We start from the raw sequence: 21974 nt of genomic DNA, 5'->3' as shown, positions 1-21974 counted from the left end.
TTCTGCTCGTAGTCTGAGGGTGGATGTGAGTGGCGGATGGCAGGTGTCTGTCCAGCTTCTCTGGGTGCTGACCATAGCGACAGAGCTATTACTACTGCGACACCTGGCCAGCTAGAGACTTGGCTGTATTTACAAGCATTCCTGTGTCTGTCGCTTTACCTGGCTTTGCTTACATGGGTCTAGATTAAGAGCAGTAACTTTTTTTTCAAGTGCAGAGAGCCAATGCACTACATGTTCAATGGACTGCCCTTAACTTCGGCAACGTGTATCCCGCCAATGAGAGCTTATTAAACCTGATATGCACCTAGCAGAAACTCTCTATGGAGATCTTAATGGATTCCTATGCTGAAGGGAAATTCTCTCTTTCCTCAGGCTCCTGCCGGGGTGGTTCAGTGGCTCCAGCGGTTCGTGTGAATTTGTTTGAGAAGGTGCAGCTGCTTTGTGGTGCTGGCAAACCAGAGTAAAACCCTGAGCCTTTGAAATGAGAGTAATGTGTGCAGAATGATAACCTTTGTCCTTCAACTGGGCTGCCAGTGTGAGGTCTGTAAACAGCAGGCAGCAGAGATCAAACTGGCTTCAGAGCAGAAAGTAAGGATGAGAAAGGACATGTATACGGTAAATCTCTTCTCTGGGATGGGGTTTGGAAACAGTGGGGAGTTTTGGGAAGCTTTTGATGTTAAAGGGATATGAATTAAGTTGGCTGCAGGCAATGCACTGGCCCTGGTGCCCTCTGCCAGTTGTTGAGAAGAAACAATCATATGTCCCGTTTTTAATTTTTTTCTCTCCCCTATATGAATTTTTGAACAAATGGGGAAAAATGGAACAGCAGCTCTTTGATGTGCTCTATGAGTAAGTAGGTAACAGTTCCCACACCTGTAATTCAGTTGGTGAAGTCCCCTTTAACAGCTAGGCTGGAGCTGTTCGGTCTGTCCTTACACTGATGAAAATAGTTTTTAAAAGTAATTGGGATTTACTGTGTAATTTTTGAATAAGAACAGGTGTTGCTGTGGATGAGGTTAGCAGCACAGGCAGTGATAACTCAAATCTCTCTGGTAGAAAATAGTTTAGATGCAGAAACCAGTATTTTTCTTGTGATAAATCCGTGTTGACAAAGATAATGCTGAACAGTGTTAACAAGTTAGCTCCTACATCAAGACATGAGCAAGAACAAAATGTGGCTGAACTGCTGATTCCTTTCTCTCCAGAGCAGTGTTGGAATCTCAGAAGATGGCCACTTTAGAGTAATGATTCCTACCCTGCATGTTTTCTGCTGAGGCACTTTGGGGCAGTGACTGTCTTTGTTGTGTGTTTGTACAGTGCCTAGCACAATGGGATCCTGCTCCCTGACTTGGGGCTCCTAGGTGCTACCATGATGCAGGCAGTAGATGATAATCCTGAACAGGAACAAATGGTTCCTGTACTAAAAACTGGTCTTTGCTACAGTTGTAATCTCTTGTTGAATCTCCTCACTTAGCAACAGCCCTGCAAACTGTAGGAGAGAGACTGGCTGAATGTGGTGGAGCTGCCCCTACACTCGAAGAATCGAGATGGTAATTTAATTTTGTTTTAAATGTGGGGCCGTGATACTAACTTCACTGCTAAAGCTATAAGAGATGGGAATGGTGAGCCGGAGGTAGAGCTGCCTGCACCTCCAGCTATTGGTTAATGGAGGCTTTAGTAGGAATATGCCAACTATGGTGTATCTGGCTTGGGCGTGTTTAAAGCTTGCTATTAAATTTATCGTTTAGGTCCTCGCCAAAATCCTTTTAAAAAAGACCTCCGCATTGAGCATTGGCCTGCTAAACCCAGGGTTGTGAGTTCAATCCTTGAGGGGGCCATTTAGGGATCTGGGGCAAAAATCTGTCTAGGGCTTGGTCCTGCTTTGAGCAGGGAGTTGGACTAGATACCTCCTGAGGTCCCTTCCAACCCTGATAATCTATGATAGCTATGTGTCTATTTAAATGGGATGGAATGCACAGCTTGCCCCTGTATTTGCAATGTGAGGAGAAGACAGTGCAGGAATGTTTTTTAGCTCAACTAAAAAGTGGAGCGTCTGCTGTGTATTTTTCTGGGGGGTGGGTTAGGCTCTGAAATATCCTGGCTGTAGCTGATCGTTTCCTTCAGTGGGGTGTGTGATGTTTTCATAGGTAGGCACTGCCATAACATTCCATTTTGTAATAAAAACAGCTTTTATTGAACTAGCAGGATTGCTTGGACTTTGTGCTGCCCCTTGGTGCTAGCTGACCTTGAAATCCACAACGCAGCGTGCCACCTATGTCGTAGTGGTTTTTCCTCGCCATGTGCGCTGGAAGGCTTTAGATCAGGGGTGGGCAAACTTTTTGGCCTGAGGGCCACATCCGGGGATGGAAATTATATGGTGGGCCAAGAGTGCTCATGAAATTGGGGGTTGGAGTGTGGCGGGGGGGGGGGAGGGGGAGGGTTCTGGCTGGGGCTGTGGGCTCTGGGGTGGGGCCAGAAATGAGTTCAGGGTGCAGGAGGGGGCTGGGTCGGGGCACGAGATGGGGCAGGGGGACAGGCTCTGGGTGGTGCATACCTCAAGCAGCTTCTGGAAGCAGTGGCATGTCCCCCTTCCAGCTCCTACGCAGAGGTGCAGCCAGGTGGCTCTGTGTGCTGCCCTGGCCGCAGGCACCGCCCCTGTGGCTCCCATTGGCCGTGGTTCATGGCCACAGCATGCACGGAGCGGCAAGCCCCAGACCCCGCTCCCCCGCTGGAGTAGGAGGGCTGCATTAAAATGTCTGAAAGGCCGGATGTGGCCCCTGGGCCGTAGTTTGCCCACCTCTGCTTTAGGTACTAAGCAGTGTGTATGTGCAAACATGGTTTTATCTGGGGATGTTCCCCTGCAGACACTATGGGAACATGGGCCCTCTCCACCGTGGGACCTGACATGTCTTCTCTGATGCACTTATGGGGTGGGGGTTGGATGGCCCTTCAGTAGGGAGTGAATTGAGCACTGTGTGTAGCATGAAAGGCAGCGTTGCCCTTTAAGAGAATCAGGTGCCCCTCACAATGATGGCGGCCGTCACCCTTCCTGGGCTCGCTCTCACCATGTATTGCCCCTCACAAAGATGGCGGCCCACGCTGCCCCCGCGCGCGCGCGAGCGGTGGGCGGGGCGCAGCCGCCCGTACGTGAGAGGGGTGCGGGGCTCGGTGGCGGCGGGAGCCGCCTGTCAGCAGGAGGCGGGATGGGCTTTCGCGGGCTCCGCGTGCTGCACTCCGCGCTGCGGCTCGTGGCGGAGGCGGGCGGCGGGCAGCGCCGCTTCAGCACCAGGCCGGCCCGCGTGCCCAGGATGGAGTATCAGGTACCGGCGTGGGGGCGGCCCGGCCCGGCCCGGGTTACATCAGCCGGGACACGTGGGGCCTGGCGGGGGGCCGGTTCCAGGGGCACGTGTCTTTAGCCTGGGGGTGGTATGGGCACATCACATTGTATATGCGGGTTGGCTGTGTGGGGGGGGTTCAGGCATGGGGGGGAGTATCGAGCGCTTGTTGGGGGGCATCTGGGACAGGTGGAGGTTGGTGCTGGGGGTTGGTGCTATTTGTAAATTGCTTTGGATGCTGTTTGGGGGGCTTGGCCCTCAGCCCAGCTCTGATGCAGAACAGTCACTGGCCAAAACCTCAGTGGGTCACCCCCAACCCCTTGCCCGGTCTCATACTGGCACTGCTGGGGCTTTCTGGGTTCCAAAGTGGTTACAGGGTGACTGGGGTCGGGCTCTCTTCCTAGTAGGTTCTAATAGCCAAGCTTGCCTAAGGGTTTCTACTTACAGCTCCCTGGCTTCCTTCCTTCATAACTTTCTTCCCATTGATTGAACTCAATGGGCAAACTCCGTTGATTTCAGTGGGCTTTCGGCACAGTACTTCAAACAAAGGCTGGGAAGTATTTGGGAAAAATCATTCAAACAACTTTGGTTTTGTGGGGGAAACCACTGAATAAATGAAATCACCCTTATCCCATCAATTTGGGTTGGATTATATAAAAACACAAGAACGGCCATACTGGGTCAGACCAAAGGTTCATCCAGCCCAGGATCCTGTCTACCGACAGTGGCCAAGGCCAGGTGCCCTAGAGGGAGTGAACCTAACAGGTAGTGATCAAGTGATTTCTCTCCTGCCATCCATCTCTGACAAACAGAGGCATAAGATTGTCGTGCAAGCTTCCACCGTCTTTGTCTGAGGCAGCATTGAGGTCCACCTGCTTACCGTCTTCTTTGATGCAATCCAGCCATCACTTCCTCAGTATCTCTTTCCTGTCACCCTCTACTGCTTTCACCAGCTGCCCTTCCTTCATCCTCTGTCTGCATCCAAACCAGCAAAGCTGCACTTCCTGCATTTTGTCAAATTAAATGAAATCACTGCTGTGCAAATAACAATATCACTTTTTTTTCATCACAACAGCTTACATTTGAATCTTAATGTAGCAGATGGTTGGCAATGATTGATAGGATGTCCCTGACTTAAGTTTTGGGGGAAAAAACTGATCAGATATCAGGTGTCAACTGTCAGGTAGTTACACTTGAAAATTGCATCCTGAGAATGCCCTGTAGAAAAGGTCTCTAAATCAGAGAGCTCTTCTATGTAAGCTGAAGAATCTATGTGTGTGTGTGTGTGTGTGAGAGAGTGTGTGAGAGTGTGTGTGTTCAAAAGAATGAGCTTTGACTATATGGAAATCAGTGACAGTTAATAGTTGCTGGATGATCTTAGAGGAATGAAATGCATAAAGCGCTGCTGAAGCAATATGAAGGTAGCTGAACTGGAATCAGAATGTCCGATGATGCAAACGGTAATGTTCCAAAGCACCGTTAACGTGGCTGGCTGCACCCGGCTAATGTCTTTGCTCACTTTTTGTGGCGCTTGCTGGGTTGCTCACTCAGTTCCTCCTGTAAAGTCAAAAGGGTCTGGGCTGTGGCCATGTTCAACATTGATTTTTACACTTTGTAACTTTTTTTTTAAAAACCAGCTCTGACCGTGCATGACAAAGGGGAGCATGTGGCATGAACATAATGTGGAGGGGGCTTTGTGTCTAATTAAATTATGTTGGGGCAGGAAGTGAGTCAGGATCACATGGGATTCACAGTCTTAATACCTGGCTGAGTTATGAATAGTGTCAGTTTTGTGATTTGGGTGTCCCGGTGTCAGTAGTCATCAGTAATAGTGATGAAGGATGGAGGTGAGTTTCGGTCCCTGGGGCAGGGACTGTCTCTTCATTAAGTGTCTGTACAGCACCTAGCACAACAGGGCCTGGTTTATGACAGGAGTCCCTTGTATTGTGATAGTGCCTAATAATAATCTACATGAGCCTGGGTCTAGCTGGAAAGTGCTTGGGGTAACCATAGGTAGTGGGCTGGCTTCCTGTCCCTGTTGGAGAAGGGAAGCAATGCATGATGTGAGGGGCGCAGGAGTTCTGGTGCGGTGTGGGGAAGACCTGATCCCATCCAGCTCTGGCTCAGCTCAGAAAAGGCAAGAAGCGGATAGTGCGTTCAGTGTCTTTGCTCCCAGGAAACCCAGGGAGATACAGTGTCCCACCCAGTATAAATAGCCACATGTATCTGGAGGAGTGTGGCCAGTGCTTTTTATAGAGGTGAATTGTGGGGAGCATATCTGGTTACCATCCAGCTCCTCCCAGAGCTGCACACTCTAACCCCAGAGGTACTTTGACACCCCAATAAATTGCTACTCTGCATGAGGCATACTGGAACTAAAGCCATCCCTGGGAAATGTGTTAATCAGCATTTAAAGAGGCTATTCTGGGCCTTGGAAAACCAGGACCTTAAAACACACTGACGCAGACAGTGCTACGATCGAAGCGAGTGAGACTATATAGCCCTACAATGCTCTGCTCCAGATACTAATACAGTGATCCCGGGGTTGGGGTACAGGAAGTCAGGAGCCCTGGGTACTGATTCGGCCACAGTGAGGCACTCGCTGTGCCTCAGTTTCCCTTCTCACCCTCTGACTGTTTTGTCTGCTTAGATTGTAAACTCTTTGGTGCAGAGGGTCTCTCCCATGCATATTTGCCATGCCTAATACAATGGGAGCCCAGTCTCTGTCGGGCTTTCTAGGCACGACTGCAGTACAACCAATATTAGTAATGGCAATGGGTGAAAATATATTGCGCTTGAAGTGTTCTGGTGCAGACTGTGGGCGGATTGTACTGCCCGTGGATCCACCCAACACACCCTGGGGCTCTGTTACACCAATGCTTCAGCTTGCGTTCCTGGGGCTTGTCTCGTGATCGGCGTACGCTCTGTCCCCGCTCCTCGTGCCTTGGAAATAGTTATCAGGGCTGATTTCACGCACCTTCCCCCTCTCCTCCCTCCTCTGGCAGCTGCTTTCGGAATTACTGCTGAGACTCTTCCTCTCCAGTGCTTCCTGGGTGGGGATTTCCCATCTGGGATGTCGCTTGTGCCCCTTATTTTTGTGGTCCTTCATCTTGTGTATTTTTAAAGAGTTCTCAGTCGCCCCTTTCCCCCGGCCCCTGAGCAGGAGGCAGGGAGCTGCACTGCCAATCACCTAGCTCTAAAGGACACTGGATTTCAGTTCCCCCGCTCCAAGCACCGTACCTGGGACTGTGGCTTTGCCGTCCCATAACTGTAGCAGGCCAAGACAAGCTAGCCGTGTGCAAGTCCTGCTGTTCTGAATGCAGCCGAGGGCCACTGTGGAGCAGACGGAGCTAGCGGCTGGCTCTGCCCTGGCCGCTCTGCTTCGTGTGAGTGAACAGTGGTGCAGCCTTTGTTAGCTCTGGCTGGAAGCGAAAGCCGGGATTGGTGCGCTCTGATTAGCGCTCACCTGCAAGGAGAGGAGTGAGCTCCTACTGCTCCCCTTTGTCATGCTCCAGCACTGCTCTTGGTGCAGGGCAGACGAGGTTCTTGGCACAGGGGGGTGGCTGGGCGCAGAGATGGACTGGGTGGGTGGCACTGGAGGTGGCTGTCTTCCCACCTGTGGTGAGGGCTCTGACAGCAAGGGAGCCTGGTTGGTAACATTGCCCTTCCCCAGAAGAGCAAAGGCTGGCAGCTGTGTGTTGGGATCCAGGGATGGGTGGGGGCTTGGGCTGCCTGGCACCCCTGAGCTTAGTATGTAGGGCCAGGGCTCCTCTGTGGGCGAGCAGGAGACCCCCTTCCGGTGCACACATGGGGCTGGAGCGTTGGCTCTTGGCCACCATCCCCTCCTATGAGCGGAGAGCTGATCTGTGCCTCATCTGGTGAGTCTCATTCCAGGATGCCATCCGGACCCTGAACACCCTCCAGACCAACGCCAGTTACCTGGAGCAGGTGAAGCGGGAGCGAGGAGACCCCCAGGTGCAGCTGGAGGCCATGAAAGGCTTCTTGGAGCGAAGTGGGTTGAAGGTGAGAGCTGTCACGTCCCCTTCCCTGGCTGAGCAGAGCCCTCTCAGCGCTGCTCCCTGCCAGGTGGGAGGGAGGGCGGGGGGGGGGGATCCCAGGCTGTACTGGCCTCACCGTTGGGTGGGGCTGGCTGTGAGCCCTCCCGCCAGTCTGGCGCAGTGCCAGGCGGGGGTGTCTCCCCAGCCCTGCCCCCCCCTCATGGGTTTGTTAACCTCTGTCTGGCAGGTCGAAGACCTGGATCAACTGAACATTATCCACGTAACTGGGACAAAGGGCAAGGTCAGCGGGGGCGTTGCGTGGGGCACTGCAGGGGTGTGTGGAATGAGGCACATGGGGGCGAGGGGATTCTGTGGGGCGCAGGGCTCGGGGTAAGTGATGGGCCAGCACGCTGCAGGGTGGGGTGAATGGGGAAATAATTAGGCCATGGGATGCTCAGGGTGGGGGTGTTGGAGGTTTAGGAGAGCAGCAGTGGCATTGTGGGTGTGGAGGGAGGCAATCTATGGGGTTCTCTGTTGCTGGGGGCTGCTGGGGAGGGCTGGCTCTATGGTTAACGCTGCTGACTTCTTCCAGGGCTCGACGTGTGCCTTCACGGAGCGCATCCTCCGCAACTACGGCCTGAAGACGGGCTTCTACAGGTGGGCGGCCCGGTGGCTCCTGGGGGGCGGATTCAGTCGGTCTTTTCTGCCGGGTGCTGAGTGGCACCCTGGGGAGGGTGGAATGGAGGAGCTGTCCCGGGTGCTGACTGTCTGTTCTCCCCTCATCCCAGCTCTCCCCACCTGGTCCAGGTGCGTGAGAGGATCCGCATCAACGGGCAGCCGATCAGCAAGGAGCTCTTCAGCAAGTACTTCTGGCAGGTGTATAACCGGCTGGAGGAGACCAAGGTGTGTGTGGCGGGAGCTTTGGGCAGGGAGCTGCTGCTGCTCTGGGGTGGGGGTAATAAGCCGCTGCTGCCTCCTGCAGCCCAGCGTGCCCGTTCCTCGGCAGGAGTGTGCCCGGCGGGCAGGCCAGTAGGATCCCACACTAGGGGAGTCGCCCCGTGCGGTACAGTAACCGAGTCTCTGCTCGGGGACCAGGCAAAGTCAGATCGCTGCCCCGAGGCTGGCTCCTTGTAAGGACTGGGTGTGGGCGGGTTATCTAGTGCTCAGAGCAGGGGATCCCTAGTTCTACTCTGCCACTGCCTTGCTGGGCGTCCTTGGGCAAGTCAGTTTCCCCGCTCCGTGTCTCGGTTTCCCCAGCTGCGTGGCGAAGTCGACTATTCGTGTAAAACTCTCAGATGAGCTGGGCCCTGGCCATGCAGTGTCCCTGCCCTGAGGACTGGGCCGGAGCCCCGCAGCGCAGGGAGGAGGGTCTGTCCCTTGCCGGTCCTCTGGCTTAGCAATGGGGCTGGGGTAGAGCTGCTGTCCTGGAGTCCCCTCAGGTAACTGTCTGTCCTGCAGGACTCCGGCCATGCTGGCATGCCCGCCTACTTCCGCTTCCTCACCATCATGGCCTTCCACGTCTTCCTGCAGGAGAAGGTATGACGCTCCCTCCCCTCCGGGCGGGTGGCTGGGTTCCAGCCAGTGCCCCATGGTGCCAAGTGGCTGCAGCCCCTATAGGCTCCAGCGGGAGCTGTGCGTGGTGAGGGTCTGGCCTCCAGAGCCCTGGGCCGTGTCACTCCCTGGCCCCAGTCTCACCCAGCCATCTGCTGCTGGGATGGGGCCGGGGTCTTTGTCTCTCCCACCTTTCCTCTCCCACGTTTTTTCCTCCTTTCCTGGTTCTGCTCCTAGGGATGCCCGGTAAGAGAGTCCTAGGATCTGCACAGCTGTAGCTGCCCCCTGGGACTGCCTGTGTGTGTGACTGTTGCCCCCTAGTGGCTGCAGCTCACAGGGTAAAAGCTGTAATACTGCTGAGAAGAAGTGGAGCTTCTCCTTTAGCCTCCAGGGGCAGAGGCCTGCTCGTGTGGAGCTGAAAGTCCTGGGTTCATGCTCCCTTACGTGCATGTCTTTCTGCTGCAGTCCGGCATGCAGGCAGCTCTCTGGGTACCTGTGCGTGCCTGGGACGTTTCTGTGCAAGTCTGGATCGGAGCCTGTCCCTGCCCCGTGTGTTCGGGCCGGGGTCCTGTGTGTCAGAAGGGCTGCTGTGGGTAGGGCGTGCCCTGCGTAAGGGCGCTGAGCCCTCTGTCCCTGCTCAGGGCTTTGCCATGGGACCGTTTTGTTTCCTGCGTGTTGGGCACGGATGGCACCGGTGGCCCCTTAACATGCTCTTGTCTCCCCTCCAGGTGGATCTGGCTGTGGTGGAAGTTGGCATTGGGGGTGCCTACGACTGCACCAACATCATCAGGTAGGAGCAGGCTGGGCCTGGCACGGGGACCAGGCACCCGCCTCCTTATTGCCAGTGTGTGGAGGCCACTAGGTGTCCCGGAGCAGGGACTGGGCCTGGTAGGGGAGTTGGGTCAGTTCTTGACCCCTCTGCTGACAAAGGGGCCCAATCCTGGTGGCTGTGATGGGGACACCTGGCCAGGGGAGCCGTTGACCATCCCTGAGGTGATAGGGGCTTCCAGCCATGCTGGGCTCGGCGTCAGCCGTGGGCCGGGAGGTGAAAGGCTCTGTGCCGATCCCATGAGCCAGCTGGTGCCCTGAGTTCTGGGACCTCCTGGGTGCTGGCTGGCCGCAGAGCTGGGGAGAGGAGCCCACCCTTCGGGAGTCCTGGCGCTGGGCTCTCACCTTCTCTCTGTCTCCAGGAAGCCGATCGTGTGCGGGGTCTCCTCTCTGGGGATCGACCATACCAGCATCCTGGGGGACACCATTGAGAAAATCGCCTGGCAGAAAGGGGGCATCTTCAAGGTACAGACCGCGGGGCCCTGTGGGGAGAGGGGGAATCTCTGACAGCCTTGAGTGGGCTGGTCCAGATTCCTGGTTCAGCAGGACCAAGTCTGTTTGCTGTGATGGCTCCGGCTCCTGCCCGCATCTGGGAAGTGAAACTCCCCTGGCGCAGGAGGCCACAGGGCAGCATGGGGGTGGGGGCCCATCTGAGAGGCAAGCTCTGAATCTGAGTGAGGGGTCCCAGCCCGCCCCTGGGTGTCCGGGTCTGCTCCTGACCAGCTGCCTGTCACTGGAGTCCAGGTGTCTGCGTGGGGATGGGGGGACAGCCTGGGAGGCCGTGGATCCGGGGCCTGTGACTACATCTGTGTTGCTTTCAGCCTGGCGTGCCGGCATTCACAGTGCCCCAGCCTGAGCGGCCCCTGGAGGTGCTGAGGGAGCGAGCCAGGGAGAGCCCGGTGAGTTCTTGTTAGATACATGCCTCCCCTGAGTCCCCCTGCCCCCTCTGAGGGCATCCTGCTGCTGTCACTGGGTCAGGGGAGGCGACTCTCCCTGCTGCACCCACGCCAGGTGCAGGGGCTGGGATGTCAGATGTCTCCTGCCCCCTTGGATGGTGCTGGCCAGGGGCCTTGGGTCCCAACCCCCTTTCTCCTCCCCAGGGAGGGTTGGGCTCCTGTGGCCCCTCCTCACTCTGGGTCCTTTGCAAGGTGGCCCCAGGCCTGTGATCCCAGGGGCTCCCCCATTTCTCCTGGGCAGCAGCTGAGTGTGGGCGCTGCTGGTGCCGGCGCCCCTCGGGGTCCATCCCTGGAGAGGCAGGGCCACATGGAAACGTGACGGCCCATGAATATGAGCCACAGGGCCCTGGGGTGGGGTTGCCTTGGTTGCTGCTGCCTGGTCTGTAGGTCGGCAGAACCTGCCGGGGGGCTCTCGGCCAGCTGGCGGAGCTGCCCCATGGAGGTGGGTGAGCTGGGCAGGGCTCACCCTCTGCCCCTCTCTCCGTGCAGTGCCCGCTTTACCTGTGCCCTGACTTGGATGCCTTTGAAAAGGACGATAAGGCACTTCAGCTGGGGCTGGCGGGCGAGCACCAGCGATCCAATGCCACGCTGGCCCTGCAGCTCTCCCGGGCCTGGCTGCAGCAGCAGGGGTATCAGGGTAAGGAGCTTGGCCCTGGCACGGGGGAGCTTGTGCGTATGGGGAGGGAGCCGTCCCTCCCTGCGCTGAACGGCGCATTCCAGCCCTTGCTCTAGTTCCTGGGTTGGGGCGTCTCTCCAAGGAGATTCCGGGAAGGTCCCGATTGGGCTGCACTTCGGTGCGTGTGCTCGCAGGGCTCCCGGCGGGCCGGGTACGCAGCATGTGACCATCCAGCCTGGTGCTGCTGAGCAGAGCTCCCCTCCCCGCAGCCTGGCACCTAGGATGTGAAGCCAGCCCTCCGGCTTTGTGTTCCCAGCTGCAGCCCCCTGGAGACGCCCTGACTGGTGTTTTCCCAAGTGCCCGGTGAGGAACTCTGGGTGGGAGCCCCTTGGCGCTTCATGGGAGCCCCTTGGTGCTTCATGGGGGGAGGGCTCTCTGCACCCTGCAAATACAAGCCAGCGAGTTACCAATGTGCTGGGGGCTAAGCTAAATGGGGGGCCCTGCTGGGGAAGGGGGGGGGATACTTAGGATAGTTTTTATTTTATTTAAATCGTAAGTTTTTTTCTTTTTAAAAATAAACCTGTTTTAAAACGAACTGTGAATTTAATACAAAATATGTTAAGGTCTAAACCTATTATACCCCTTTGAAACATTTCAATTCAAACTCAGCCCTGGTCTACACACAGCCCCTAATTCGAACTAGGGTACGCGAATTCAGCTATGTGAATAACGTAGCTGAATTCGAACTACCCTAGTTCGAATAACTTACCCGTCCAGACGCCGCGGAAGCGAACTCCGCGGCTCCAAGGTCGACTCCGGCAACTCCTCCTGCCGCGGTGGAGTACCGGAGTTCGAACTAGCGCTTCCGGAGTTCGAACTATCGCGTCTAGATCAGACGCGATAGTTCGAACTCCGAGAAGTCGAACTCGCCGCGTCGACCCGGACGGTAAGTATAGACGTGGCCTCAGTGTGGATGAGCCTCTCTAAAGACTTTGAGTTCATGGCTGCTTCTCTGTGCAAAGTTAGAAGCGGGGGGGAAATATTTAACTTTGGAGCTTTATCAATGTGCTGGGTCATGTACTGTGTTAAGGGCTGGATCCTGTGGGGGGCCTGGATCCTGTGGGGGGCCTAGGGGCTGGCAAAGTCATCAGAGGCGCTGGGACCCAGCCTCTGGCTCCAGGAGACACCGTCGTTTAGCTCCTCAGGATCTCCAGTGAGCCCACCTGGGAGGTCTCTGACTCCTATTTTATCGCTTCTCCCCACCTGAGCTCTGATTGGCTCAGTTTTAAGTTATGAATATTTACGACTCCACCCACCCTGGAAACTTACTCTCCAGCTCATGGAAAAACACTGCAGTTTGTGTATCCAAAACACTGAAGGTGGTTTTGTTTAAAACTAAATGTGACGTGCTGTTTTGGGTGTAATGCGATTCCAATTACCATCCTAATGCAGCCTGACACAACCCATGAGTAAAATGCTAATGATCTAGTATAGAAGCAGTGCATCAGACACCATTTTCTAACATACTAAATACCTACAATTACCAAGAATATGAAAAGATGAAGCTATATAATTGCTTAAGTGAATGTGCAGAGGTAGCAAGCACTATCGAATGTAGTGTGAAAGTTCCTTGAGGCTTGTATCAGTCCACGAGGATGCACCTTTCGCTAGAAAAGAACAGAAGTGCAAGTGGAAACCTGGATGAAAATCCATGATTTAAATTGAGGTTTTCCACTCGGTGATTTCAGTCGCCTCGATTTAAATCCATCCACCCTGGTTTCTATGGCACGTACCCCGGGGGGGCTCCCCCAGGCTGACTGGAGTCCAGTTGTGTGCGAGGAGGGACGGCCGAGTGACAGGAGGGCTACAGGCGGCCATGTGGGGCTGTTAGAACGGTGACTCAGCCCAGCTTCCATCTCCTTGCAGGTACTGGGGAGCAGAAGGACTTGCAGCCAGGCGCGGAGCTACTAAGCAAGAGACCTGTGCCCCTGGCACCTGCATTCAGGCCCAGCAGCTCCATGGTGCAGGGTAAGGATGTGGGTGTGTCCCGCCCCACTGCTGCTCCGGTGCCCCCTGCCTGCCCTGGGCATTTCCTGGGTGCTCTGTTGTGCTCCCCTGGCTAGTGCCTGCCCTTGGCTTTGGCTAGCTGGGATCAGGCCGGAGCTGCCGCTTGTTGGCGATAATGAAGCGCTGTGGGCAGTAACCGCTCGTGCGTCGGTCCCAAGGGGCAGAGCCCTGGACTCTGCCCCCGGCCCACCCTGAGCGTTGACATTTTGAACTCGCTGCCCTTTAGCTCTTCCTGTTTCCTCGGTTTTAACCGTCAGGAGCCTGGTGCTTCCTGGGCTGCCAGCAAGTGCTGAGGGCAATTGTACATCACCGGCCTCCAGTACCAACCCGACCTCCCCCCGCCTCCCATGTGGGTATTTCCCAGGCTGTTTGTTGGCTAAGGGTCATTGTCTCTCCACCACCTGCCCTAGGGGGCTGCCCGCTGCTCTGCCCCTTGCTGCAGAGTGAGAGGGGCCTTCGCTCCGCTCCGCTATTACCCCCCCATACGGGGTCCCTGGGCAGTGCAAAGCAGTCGGTAGCTTCGATATTTAATGGGCTTATCCTCACGGCTGTTACCTCTGTTTTACCAATGGGGCACGGGGAGACCAAGTGACTGGCCCAAGGTCACACAGGGGTTTGTGGCAGAGCAAGGAACTGAGGTCAGGTCTCCCAAGTCCCAGGCTGGCCCCTCACCAGTGCACCATCCTACCTCCCCTGGGGTCGCTGGGCCGGCCCACACCACGATCCCAGCCGCTGGCCTGAGGGCAGGAGCCCAGGCAGGTTGGGCTGGGCGGGGTCTCTGGAATCCGTACTCGCCCCGTTGGGAGCTAGCACGCTGAGAGGTGGGCAGGCCATGGGTGTAACGAGTCGCAGTCGGGCTCCTTGCCTCTGTGGCACGGGGCGGTGCCCCCGCAGCCAGCACTGGAACGGGTGAGGCTGGCTGCCTCGGGGGGATGCCAGCAGCCTGGGCTGGTGCAGCGCAGGGCTTGGGGGAGCTTGGTACCAGAATAAGGGGAAGGGGGGTCTGGTGGTGGTGTTGGGGTCTCCTCAGTGAAGTGCCCCAGGAAGGTTTTGCAGGAATGGCTCTGGGTGGGTTTAACGTACCTATGTGCGGGCCCCAGGGTGGATGGGTCACTGTGCTGTCAGCAGGGCCCCAGGCCAGTCCCCAGGCCCTTAACAAGCCAGGCCTGTTCTGACACCAGCACCCCCCGGTCTCGGATCCCTTTGTCCCCACTCCTCTCACGCTGCCACAACTTAGCTGGGTCGGGCCCGCCAGGGGGCTGGTAACTCGGCTGACGCCGGGGGCTGGTGTAGGGGGCAGCGAGTCCCTGCCAGGTGGGCCTGACCCCTCTCCCCTCCCAGGTTTACAGGACACGGAGTGGCTGGGCCGCAACCAGGTGCTGCAGCATGGGCCGGTGACGTGGTTCATCGACGGGGCTCACACCACCAGCAGCGTGCAGGCCTGCGTGCGCTGGTTCCGCCAGGCAGCCCTCAACGAGGAGAAGCCTGTGGAGTAAGGAGGCGCTGGACGGGGAGGGGGAGCCATCGCTCTGCTGTCACAGGCTGTGCCGGAGCCCCACCCAGCACAGCTGGAGGGAGCAGGCTTATGTGGGGATTTCCCAGGGAGGTGCCGGTTGGGTTGAGAATGAGGCTCCTATGGCCCATCTCGGCCCATCAGCCATGCCAAGGGTGCGAGCACCTGCCTTTCCCTGCTGGAGGGAGGTGGGCCCCAGACCAGCAGGCTGTGTTTGGGGGTGGTAGGCAGGGCAGGGGAGGAGGGCTGAGGCTTTCTCTCAGCAACCCGCATCGTCCCAGGACACCAGGGCGGATGGGGACGGGACCCTGTTGTCCCACCAAGGGTGGGACAGGCCTTGGGTCGGGGTTGCTGGACTTCCTGGGCCTTGCGAGGAGGCAGCAGCTCGCCCAGCCAGCTCCAGAGTGGGGCTGGGAGCGAGAGCCCCCCAGCTGACCAGGCTGGGCCCGTCTCGTCTGCAGCGGCTCCGAGGTCCGGGTGCTTCTCTTCAACGCCACGGGGGACCGGGACACCGCTGCTCTGCTCAAGCTGCTGCTGGTGAGACACTGTGCCTTGGGGAGGGGAGGCCGGTGCTGGGCAGGGCAGGTGGGTTTGTAAGGGCAGAAAATGGGCTGGCGGCAGGGGGGCTGCTGGACCTGGTGGGGAGAGTGGATCAAATGGATTTAAATTGAGGGAGGGCGGTTACAGATGATGCTTGCGGGTATCTGAGGCTGTCAGCATCCAGCTCAGGCTGGGGGCCCGGACTCCTGGGTTCTATTCCCAGCTCTGCCCCAACCCTTGGCTAAGTTGTTTCCCTCAGTTCCTCATTCTCCCCTTCCGTGCCCTGGGGTAACGCCGGCCTCGGGTGGGCGCTGGCAGAGGGCTCTGAAGTGCCAGGTGGGTTCAGAGCTGTGGGGCCTGCAGTGGTGTCTGACTCTGACCCCTCCCCTGCACCCGCCTGGCTGTTCAGGGCCTGCTTTGACACATCCCGCAGGCTGCCACCAGGTGGTGCTAGTGCCCCACTCTTGTCCCCCAGCCATGCCCCTTAGAGTCCAGTCGACCTCGGTCTCCTATAACAGCCCTTCCCCGGGGACTCGGGGTCTTCCAGCCTCCCTGTGCAGTGGCTGGGGGCGATCCCGGGAGCGAGTCTTGGGAGCTGGATTTGCCCCCAGTTGGTGGCAGAAGTGAAAATAGAAGGGGGAGGGGCTGGTTGGCTGCTTTACCCAGTAGCCTCTGCAGCAATAGAACCCAGGCGTCCTGGCTACCTGGTCCCTGCTTAGACCCTGCCCCTGTTGGTTTGCAATGGTTCCAGCAGGAATAGTGACGGATGCTGAGCCAGTAGCCAAGGTCCTTCCTGTAAGGAGCTGAATCCCGCCTTGTCCTCCCCCTTCCCCCCCGTGCGGGCTGCCCAAGGCTGCAGTACCCAGCCCCTGTGCCGGTGTGGACGTTGTGCTGATGCTGTGTCTCTTGTGCCCCAGCCCTGCCGGTTTGACTACGCCGTCTTCTGCCCCAACTTCACGGAGGTGTCTGCGGTGGGGAACGCAGGTCAGTACCCGCAGAGGGGGAGCTCCACTGGGGATCTGCCCTGGAGCAGACATGCCCTGCCTGGCTCGGATTCTGCCCTGCCCGTCCTGTTGGGGGATGTCTGTGTGGGGAATATTCCTGCCCCAGGGGCACGGGTTGGCTCGATGCTTGGGGTGGGGGCAAGTTCTCCCTGGAAACCTCCTTGCTGGATTTTTCTGCCGGGGGTCGGGGTCTCTTGCGGATTCTTGGACCCTGTCCGCAGTGCTGGTCAGATAGCTTTGATCAGGGTTCTCGGGGATGCGCGTGCTGCTTCCCCAGGCCGTGGGGCTGGGCGGGCTCCACCATGTACCAGTGTGTACCAGAGAGGCCATTAAAACAGGCAGGTTGGGAGCATCCGCAAAGCAGCTCTGATGCCAACTCAATGTTCTCCCCTTTGCAGACCAACAGAACTTCAACGTCACCCTGGAGAACATGCTGACCCGCTGCCTGGAGAACCAGAAGAAGTGGAACCGGCTGATGGAGGAGAAGGTGGGGCAGGACCTCTGGCTGTCTCCCCCCATGCAGGTGGAGGGGGTGGGCAGCCGGCTGAAGCCAGACTCCTTGCGCAGCCCCCTGCTCTTCGTGCCCTCCTCTGAGCGCCCTCTCAACTCCAATTCGCTGGTGTTCCCCTGCATCTCTCACGCCCTGCAGTGGATCACCCAGGGCAGGGACCTGCACTTCCAGGCGCCCGCCACCAAGGGGCTCCACCTGCACCCCGTGGCGGGCACCGGCGCCGTCTTGCTCAAGGAAGCGGCTGCCATCCGCGTGCTGGTCACGGGAAGCCTGCACCTGGTGGGCGGTGTCTTGAAGCTGCTCGACCAATCGCTCTCGCAGTAGCAGGTGCCTGTGGGTGGGGCCTCTGTGCCGCTCTTTGCTGTTTACTTGAATATTCCCAGGCACCTTTTACCAGGTGGTCCCTGAGCCTGCTGCCCCCCGAGGTGGGGCTGGGCACTGCATGTGCTGCTGGGATTCTTGTGCTGAGCCCTTCGCGGTGGCTGGATCCACCCCTAGGACTGGGATTGAGGCGGCCAGGGCCCACGCCCCGGCACCGGGATCTTGTGCTGAGCCCTCACGGCAGTGCCATCCGCAGCCTGGCACCAGGACTCTCACGTTCAGCCTCACCCCACCTCCCCGTGCCAGGATTTGGTCACTGCCCTCATGCTGGCATCCCTATTGCCTGGGCTGATGGGGGGCCTGGGGTGAGGACCCAGCAGCTGATCTCAGCCCGCGGGGACTGGCTGCACTGTACATTTACCAGATGTTCCCCAGGGACGAGACAGGCGGGGAGCTCTTGCTTGGGCCGGGGTGGAATTCCTGCTCTCTGCCCTTGTGTTGCCTTCTCCCTACCCGAGTCTCTGGGTCCCACGGGGGGGCTGAGGAGGGCAGTGTTCATTTGCCATGGTGAGGCCGTCCCCCGCCAGGCATTCAGAGGGAGGCGTGAGCATCGGGGCAGACGCCCAACTGAGCATCAGCCTCCCTTGGCTGGTGCGTTGCCTTCACTGGGAGCTGCCTCACCTCCCCACCGAATGAGCCCCGTCCCCGCCCCCCCGCCCTGGTGCCTTTGTCTCCTCCCTGGCCTCTATCAGATGCGTGGTCCAAGGATGGGTTTGAGTCTCGCGACTTCAGGCCCTTCTGGCTCCTCTGGGGCTGGGCTTGCCATCTGCATGTGGAATCGGCTCCGGAAGCTCTGGCTGGGTGCTCGTCAGAGGCCGTTAGTGCTGGGGTGTGTCTGGCTCGGGGTCCGGTTGGAACTGCCTGTGATCGAAGGGCAGGAGTGCGGTGGGAGCCGTGCGCCAGGCGCAGAGCCGCTAGTCGTGCCGGGCGGTGAGATCCAGGCACTGTAGCGCTAAGGAGTCTCTCACGGTGCCCCAATCTGTGAGCGTCTCGCAGGCCAACGCCGGGGCAGTGGGGTCCATGGGTGCCAGTGTTGTGTAGGCAGGTCGGCCCTGAGTGCAGAGGGGCCTCATGCAGGAATTGTGCCCCCGCCGGTGCAGAGATCTGTGCACTGGGGCTGAGACTCCTGCCTCTCTCCAGTGCTGGGCAGCGGGATGCGAGGGCTCTTTGCATGCCGTGTGCAAAGTGGGTGACCACCCCCCCCCCGCCGACCTGCTCTGTTGGTGCCCAGGTGGGCCGGGCGGCGGGCCAGGATCGCTCTCTGCTGGACAGTAACTATGCATGACTGGTGGGCAGGGCATATGCGGCTGGAGGTCGGGAAGCCCTGGCAGCTGAGCAGCTGGGCTGCTTTCTGGACCGTATGCAGTTCTCGTGGAGTTTGTGCTGGCGACTGGCCCGCTGCCCGGGTCGCTTTCAGGGTGACAGCTTCATCGCCCAGCAGTGTCTGGGCAAACACTGGGTGCTGGGAATCGGGCTGATCTCTCAGGCTGAGCCGCGAGGGAGCCTTGTTGAGCAGAGACTTCAGGAAGCACCTGTCTGGAGGAGCCGAGTCCCTTTGGCGCAAGAGCTGTGGAAACTGGCTCCCAGCTCCAAGGCCGTGAGCCGCCTGGTGTCGTCACAGCTCAGCCAGCGTCTCTTGCTGTCCTCTGGGGGCGCGCTCCTTGCAGAAACCCCCTGAGGCCTGCACCAGGCCAGGCAGCGAGCTAGCCGCCCCCGCTCGAAAACCCAGCCAGGCTGGGGCAAGCATGTTCCCAGAGATCGGTGCTTGAAAGCCACTTGTGAGCAGGGCAGCCTTTAGGGGGCGGGGGGGATGCTCTTGCAAAGGTCTTGGTTGCACTGCGTGGTCTCTGTGCTCACTGGAGTGCCCAGATGCATGGCACGGTCAGGATGTGCCAGGCTCTGCTCACACCAGAGTACCAGCTGTGCCAGCCCAGCCATGGCCTGACCCAGTGATTAATAGCCACCTCTCTGCTGTATCCCTGTATCCAGATTTCTGTTGCCCAGTGCGCAGGCATTGGCTGGTCCCCTCCGCACATAGGCCAGGCTGGGAGGTTGGGGTTTGAACCCCAGCCTCGAACGCATGCGGTGCCGGGGTGCTTGGGCAGGCAGTGTGGGGGCTGGGCCGTCTAGCTGGCAAGTGTCTGTCCTCTCCCTCCCCCCTTTACTGCCCCAGTGCCTGTTTCTGTGTCTGCTGAAGGCAGCCTGGGCTGTGACTTGCATGTATCTGATGCCCTAACCCCTCCCCAGTGAGGGGGATTCAGGGGTTGACTTGGGTAAATCTCAAACTGCTGAAAGCTTGGGCCCAGCACGTTCCCCTCTCAGCAAACCCAACGGACTGACTGCCTGTGGCCCAGCCACTCCGTGGGAGGGTCCAGGTGACGGAATAATGCTGCTGCTGCCTGATCCACGGATCTCCTAGCAGAACCTCCTGTGCAACTGGTCTAGCAACAGACGCCTGACCCGCGGCCTGCTGCACGGGGCCCCTCTCCCGGGGCCTGGGCTACGCCGCCGGCTCTGGCAGCGCAGACGGGGAGAAGCCTGCTGGGCCCCTCTGCGCTGCCACAGAGCTGTGCTTTGGCGCGGTGGCCCCTCCGGGCCCTGCTGTGATACAGAGGCTCGTTGGAGCCAGGCCCGCCTCTGGTTGCAGCCTGGAGATTGTGGGTTCAAGCAGGAAGGGAGGTTGGAAGTCGCTCCCCGTGTCCAGCCTCAGATGATGTTTAAAGACTAAATGTTACTGAGTCTCCAATAATTTAACTAGCAACAGGGTTTTTATTAAATCTTCTGTAACTTGAAATAATATTGATTCAATTTCCCCATTGCTTTCTGGGAGATGAGTTTTGAAAGTGAAGCAATGGTGCTGCTGTTCCATGAGCGTCCGCTCCATTGGCCTGTTGATGTAAATAAACATCACACTCATTGTAGCGCTGTACAGTCGTCTCCTTCCTGGGCGGGTGGGGCCGAGCTGTGCTGCCAGGCGGCACTGGAGTCCTTTGTGACACCCCTTACCTAGCCTAACCCTATGGCCCTGATGGGGGCTGGAAAATTACCCTCACTCGGCCGGTGGGGAAGCCGAGGCAGGCTAAGGGCCTGCTCCTGAAAGAGCAGCGTCCCCCTGGCTGCTCGTTTCAACGGGGTCTTTGCCTTCCAGGTGTGGGCCTCACCTGGGCTGCCCAAGGCACTGCAGCAGGGGCTGGTGCGCGCCCCACGGCTCTGCTGAGCTCCGAATGGGAATTAGTTACTGTTTGGAGGATGAAGTTCTTTGTGTCTGAGCCCTGGCTGGGTTCCACCTGCTGGTTACTCCAGCTCTGCCCTGCCGATTGCTCCGCAGCCTGGCGCTAAGCGTGCCACCAGCCTGGCCCAGAGGCAGCAGCTGGATTGCGCCCAGCTCTTGAGTTTTAAACCTCGCTCACTGCTCCGCTTTCTCAGGAGGGAGGTTTCCAGGATCAGGGCGCAGGCCTGGAGGGGGCTTCAGGCGGGAGGCTGCTCTGATGCCCAGTGCAGGCTGGTGTGTGCTGCGAAGGGCAGGAGGGAGGCACTGGCCTAACTCAATACAGTGCAAAGGGAAGGGGCCAGGCCTGGGCGGGCATGCAGTGAAATGGGGGAACTGGAACAGCTGCGGAGTGGGCGGGTTCCCTGCCCCAGCCTGGCCGTGTCACTGCATTCGCCTCGGGGCACTGGGGCATGGGCCATGGGCTGGGCTGGGCTGTCCGCTTGGCGTCCCGGGCAGGGCTGAAGTTGCTGCTGAGGGAGCCCCGTGGCTTTTGGCTATTAATAAATCTTGGCTGGGTCCTGCTCCAAGTACCCCGGGCCCCAGCCAGGTTTTTGCCTAGCGGACGCCCATCTGCGCACAGGTGTTTCCTGCAGGGCTTAGCCAAGCTGGCTTCATCCCTGGATCCCGACCACCCCCTTCTGCACGTGGCCCCTGGCCAGCCACTGGGTGATGGGGGAGCTGGTGAACACGGCACGGGCCTGGGTGCTGCTGCTCAAGGACCCAGTTACCATGGGTGGTGGTAAATCTGGGTGAGCTGACTGCAGCTCCCGGGGGCGGGGCACAGCTGCTCATGGGGCTGCTGACACTAGCCAGGCACCAGCGTCAGGGGGAGTTAGTCCAGGCTCACATGAAGCTTCCTCTCACCGTGGCCAACCTGGCTGGTCCCTTCCACGCAGCGCAGCAGCTCCTGGTGCCTGGGTAAAAGCAGGAGCGTCCGCGCAGGGAGCTGCTTTCTCCTGCTTCGCTTTGCAGGGTTCTTGCTGCACCTGCACCCCAGCCAAGGCCGCTCGGGGGAGGAAGTGGGGTGCTGGGCTGGCTTTGGCCAAGGCGGGGCTCTGCTCAGGGGGTGGCTCCCAGGTGGCTTAGCTGAGCTGCGGGCTGGGGCAGGGAGCTGGGCTAACCCAAGGCCTTTGGGACTGACGGCAGCAGCGCTACCCGCAGGAGCAGCATCTCCCACAGCAGCAGCCAAGGCAGCCCCCAGCCCGGGGCTCAGCGTAAGAGCTGGCTTTGGCTCCGCCGTTCCCCCACCCGCCTGGGGCAGCTTGGCCCTTTCTGGCAGCCCGGGGCCACTTGGGGCGGGGGTGAGCCCGGCAGGCCACGTGGGACCAAGGAAGGAGCTCGCCCCTGGGGCCACGTTCTGCCGCTTGGGGAGCAGGCGGCTGCTCTGGGTTTCCTGTTGTGGA

The 21974-nt window shown here is 58.6% G+C and overlaps 1 protein-coding gene across 3 annotated transcripts; it reads left to right on the top strand.

Annotated features, from left to right (window-relative positions):
- The first annotated feature begins 63 nt into the window (after positions 1-63).
- FPGS (folylpolyglutamate synthase) lies at positions 64-20221 on the top strand. 3 transcript variants are annotated; one of them, XM_039506297.1, is made up of 16 exons: positions 64-588; positions 1475-1550; positions 7230-7358; positions 7581-7634; positions 7926-7990; positions 8122-8236; positions 8792-8869; positions 9613-9674; positions 10075-10177; positions 10534-10611; positions 11158-11305; positions 13211-13312; positions 14693-14843; positions 15326-15401; positions 16322-16388; positions 16807-20221. In XM_039506297.1, the coding sequence occupies exons 2-16, from the start codon at positions 1512-1514 to the stop codon at positions 17241-17243; spliced, it is 1704 nt and encodes a 567-aa protein (XP_039362231.1). In that variant the 5' UTR covers positions 64-588; positions 1475-1511; the 3' UTR covers positions 17244-20221. The 3 variants fall into 3 exon arrangements, with proteins under 3 accessions (XP_039362231.1, XP_039362230.1, XP_039362229.1); XM_039506296.1 differs by having other exon boundaries at positions 64-615; XM_039506295.1 differs by lacking the exons at positions 64-588; positions 1475-1550 and adding an exon at positions 3153-3320.
- The last annotated feature ends 1753 nt before the right edge of the window (positions 20222-21974 follow it).

This window comes from Mauremys reevesii, linkage group 19, assembly GCF_016161935.1.
Source record: "Mauremys reevesii isolate NIE-2019 linkage group 19, ASM1616193v1, whole genome shotgun sequence".
Classification (NCBI taxonomy): Eukaryota; Metazoa; Chordata; order Testudines; family Geoemydidae; genus Mauremys; species Mauremys reevesii.
Note: the sequence above shows the minus strand (reverse complement) of the source record. Positions and strands in the feature narration are given on the sequence as shown.

Coding starts and splice junctions, on each gene's coding strand:
- FPGS (XM_039506295.1), top strand. CDS start 3,204: ATGGGCTTTCGCGGGCTCCGCGTGCTGCACTCCGCGCTGCGGCTCGTG. Junction 3,321..7,229: donor TGCCCAGGATGGAGTATCAG/GTACCGGCGTGG, acceptor GTCTCATTCCAG/GATGCCATCCGGACCCTGAA. Junction 7,359..7,580: donor TGGAGCGAAGTGGGTTGAAG/GTGAGAGCTGTC, acceptor TCTGTCTGGCAG/GTCGAAGACCTGGATCAACT.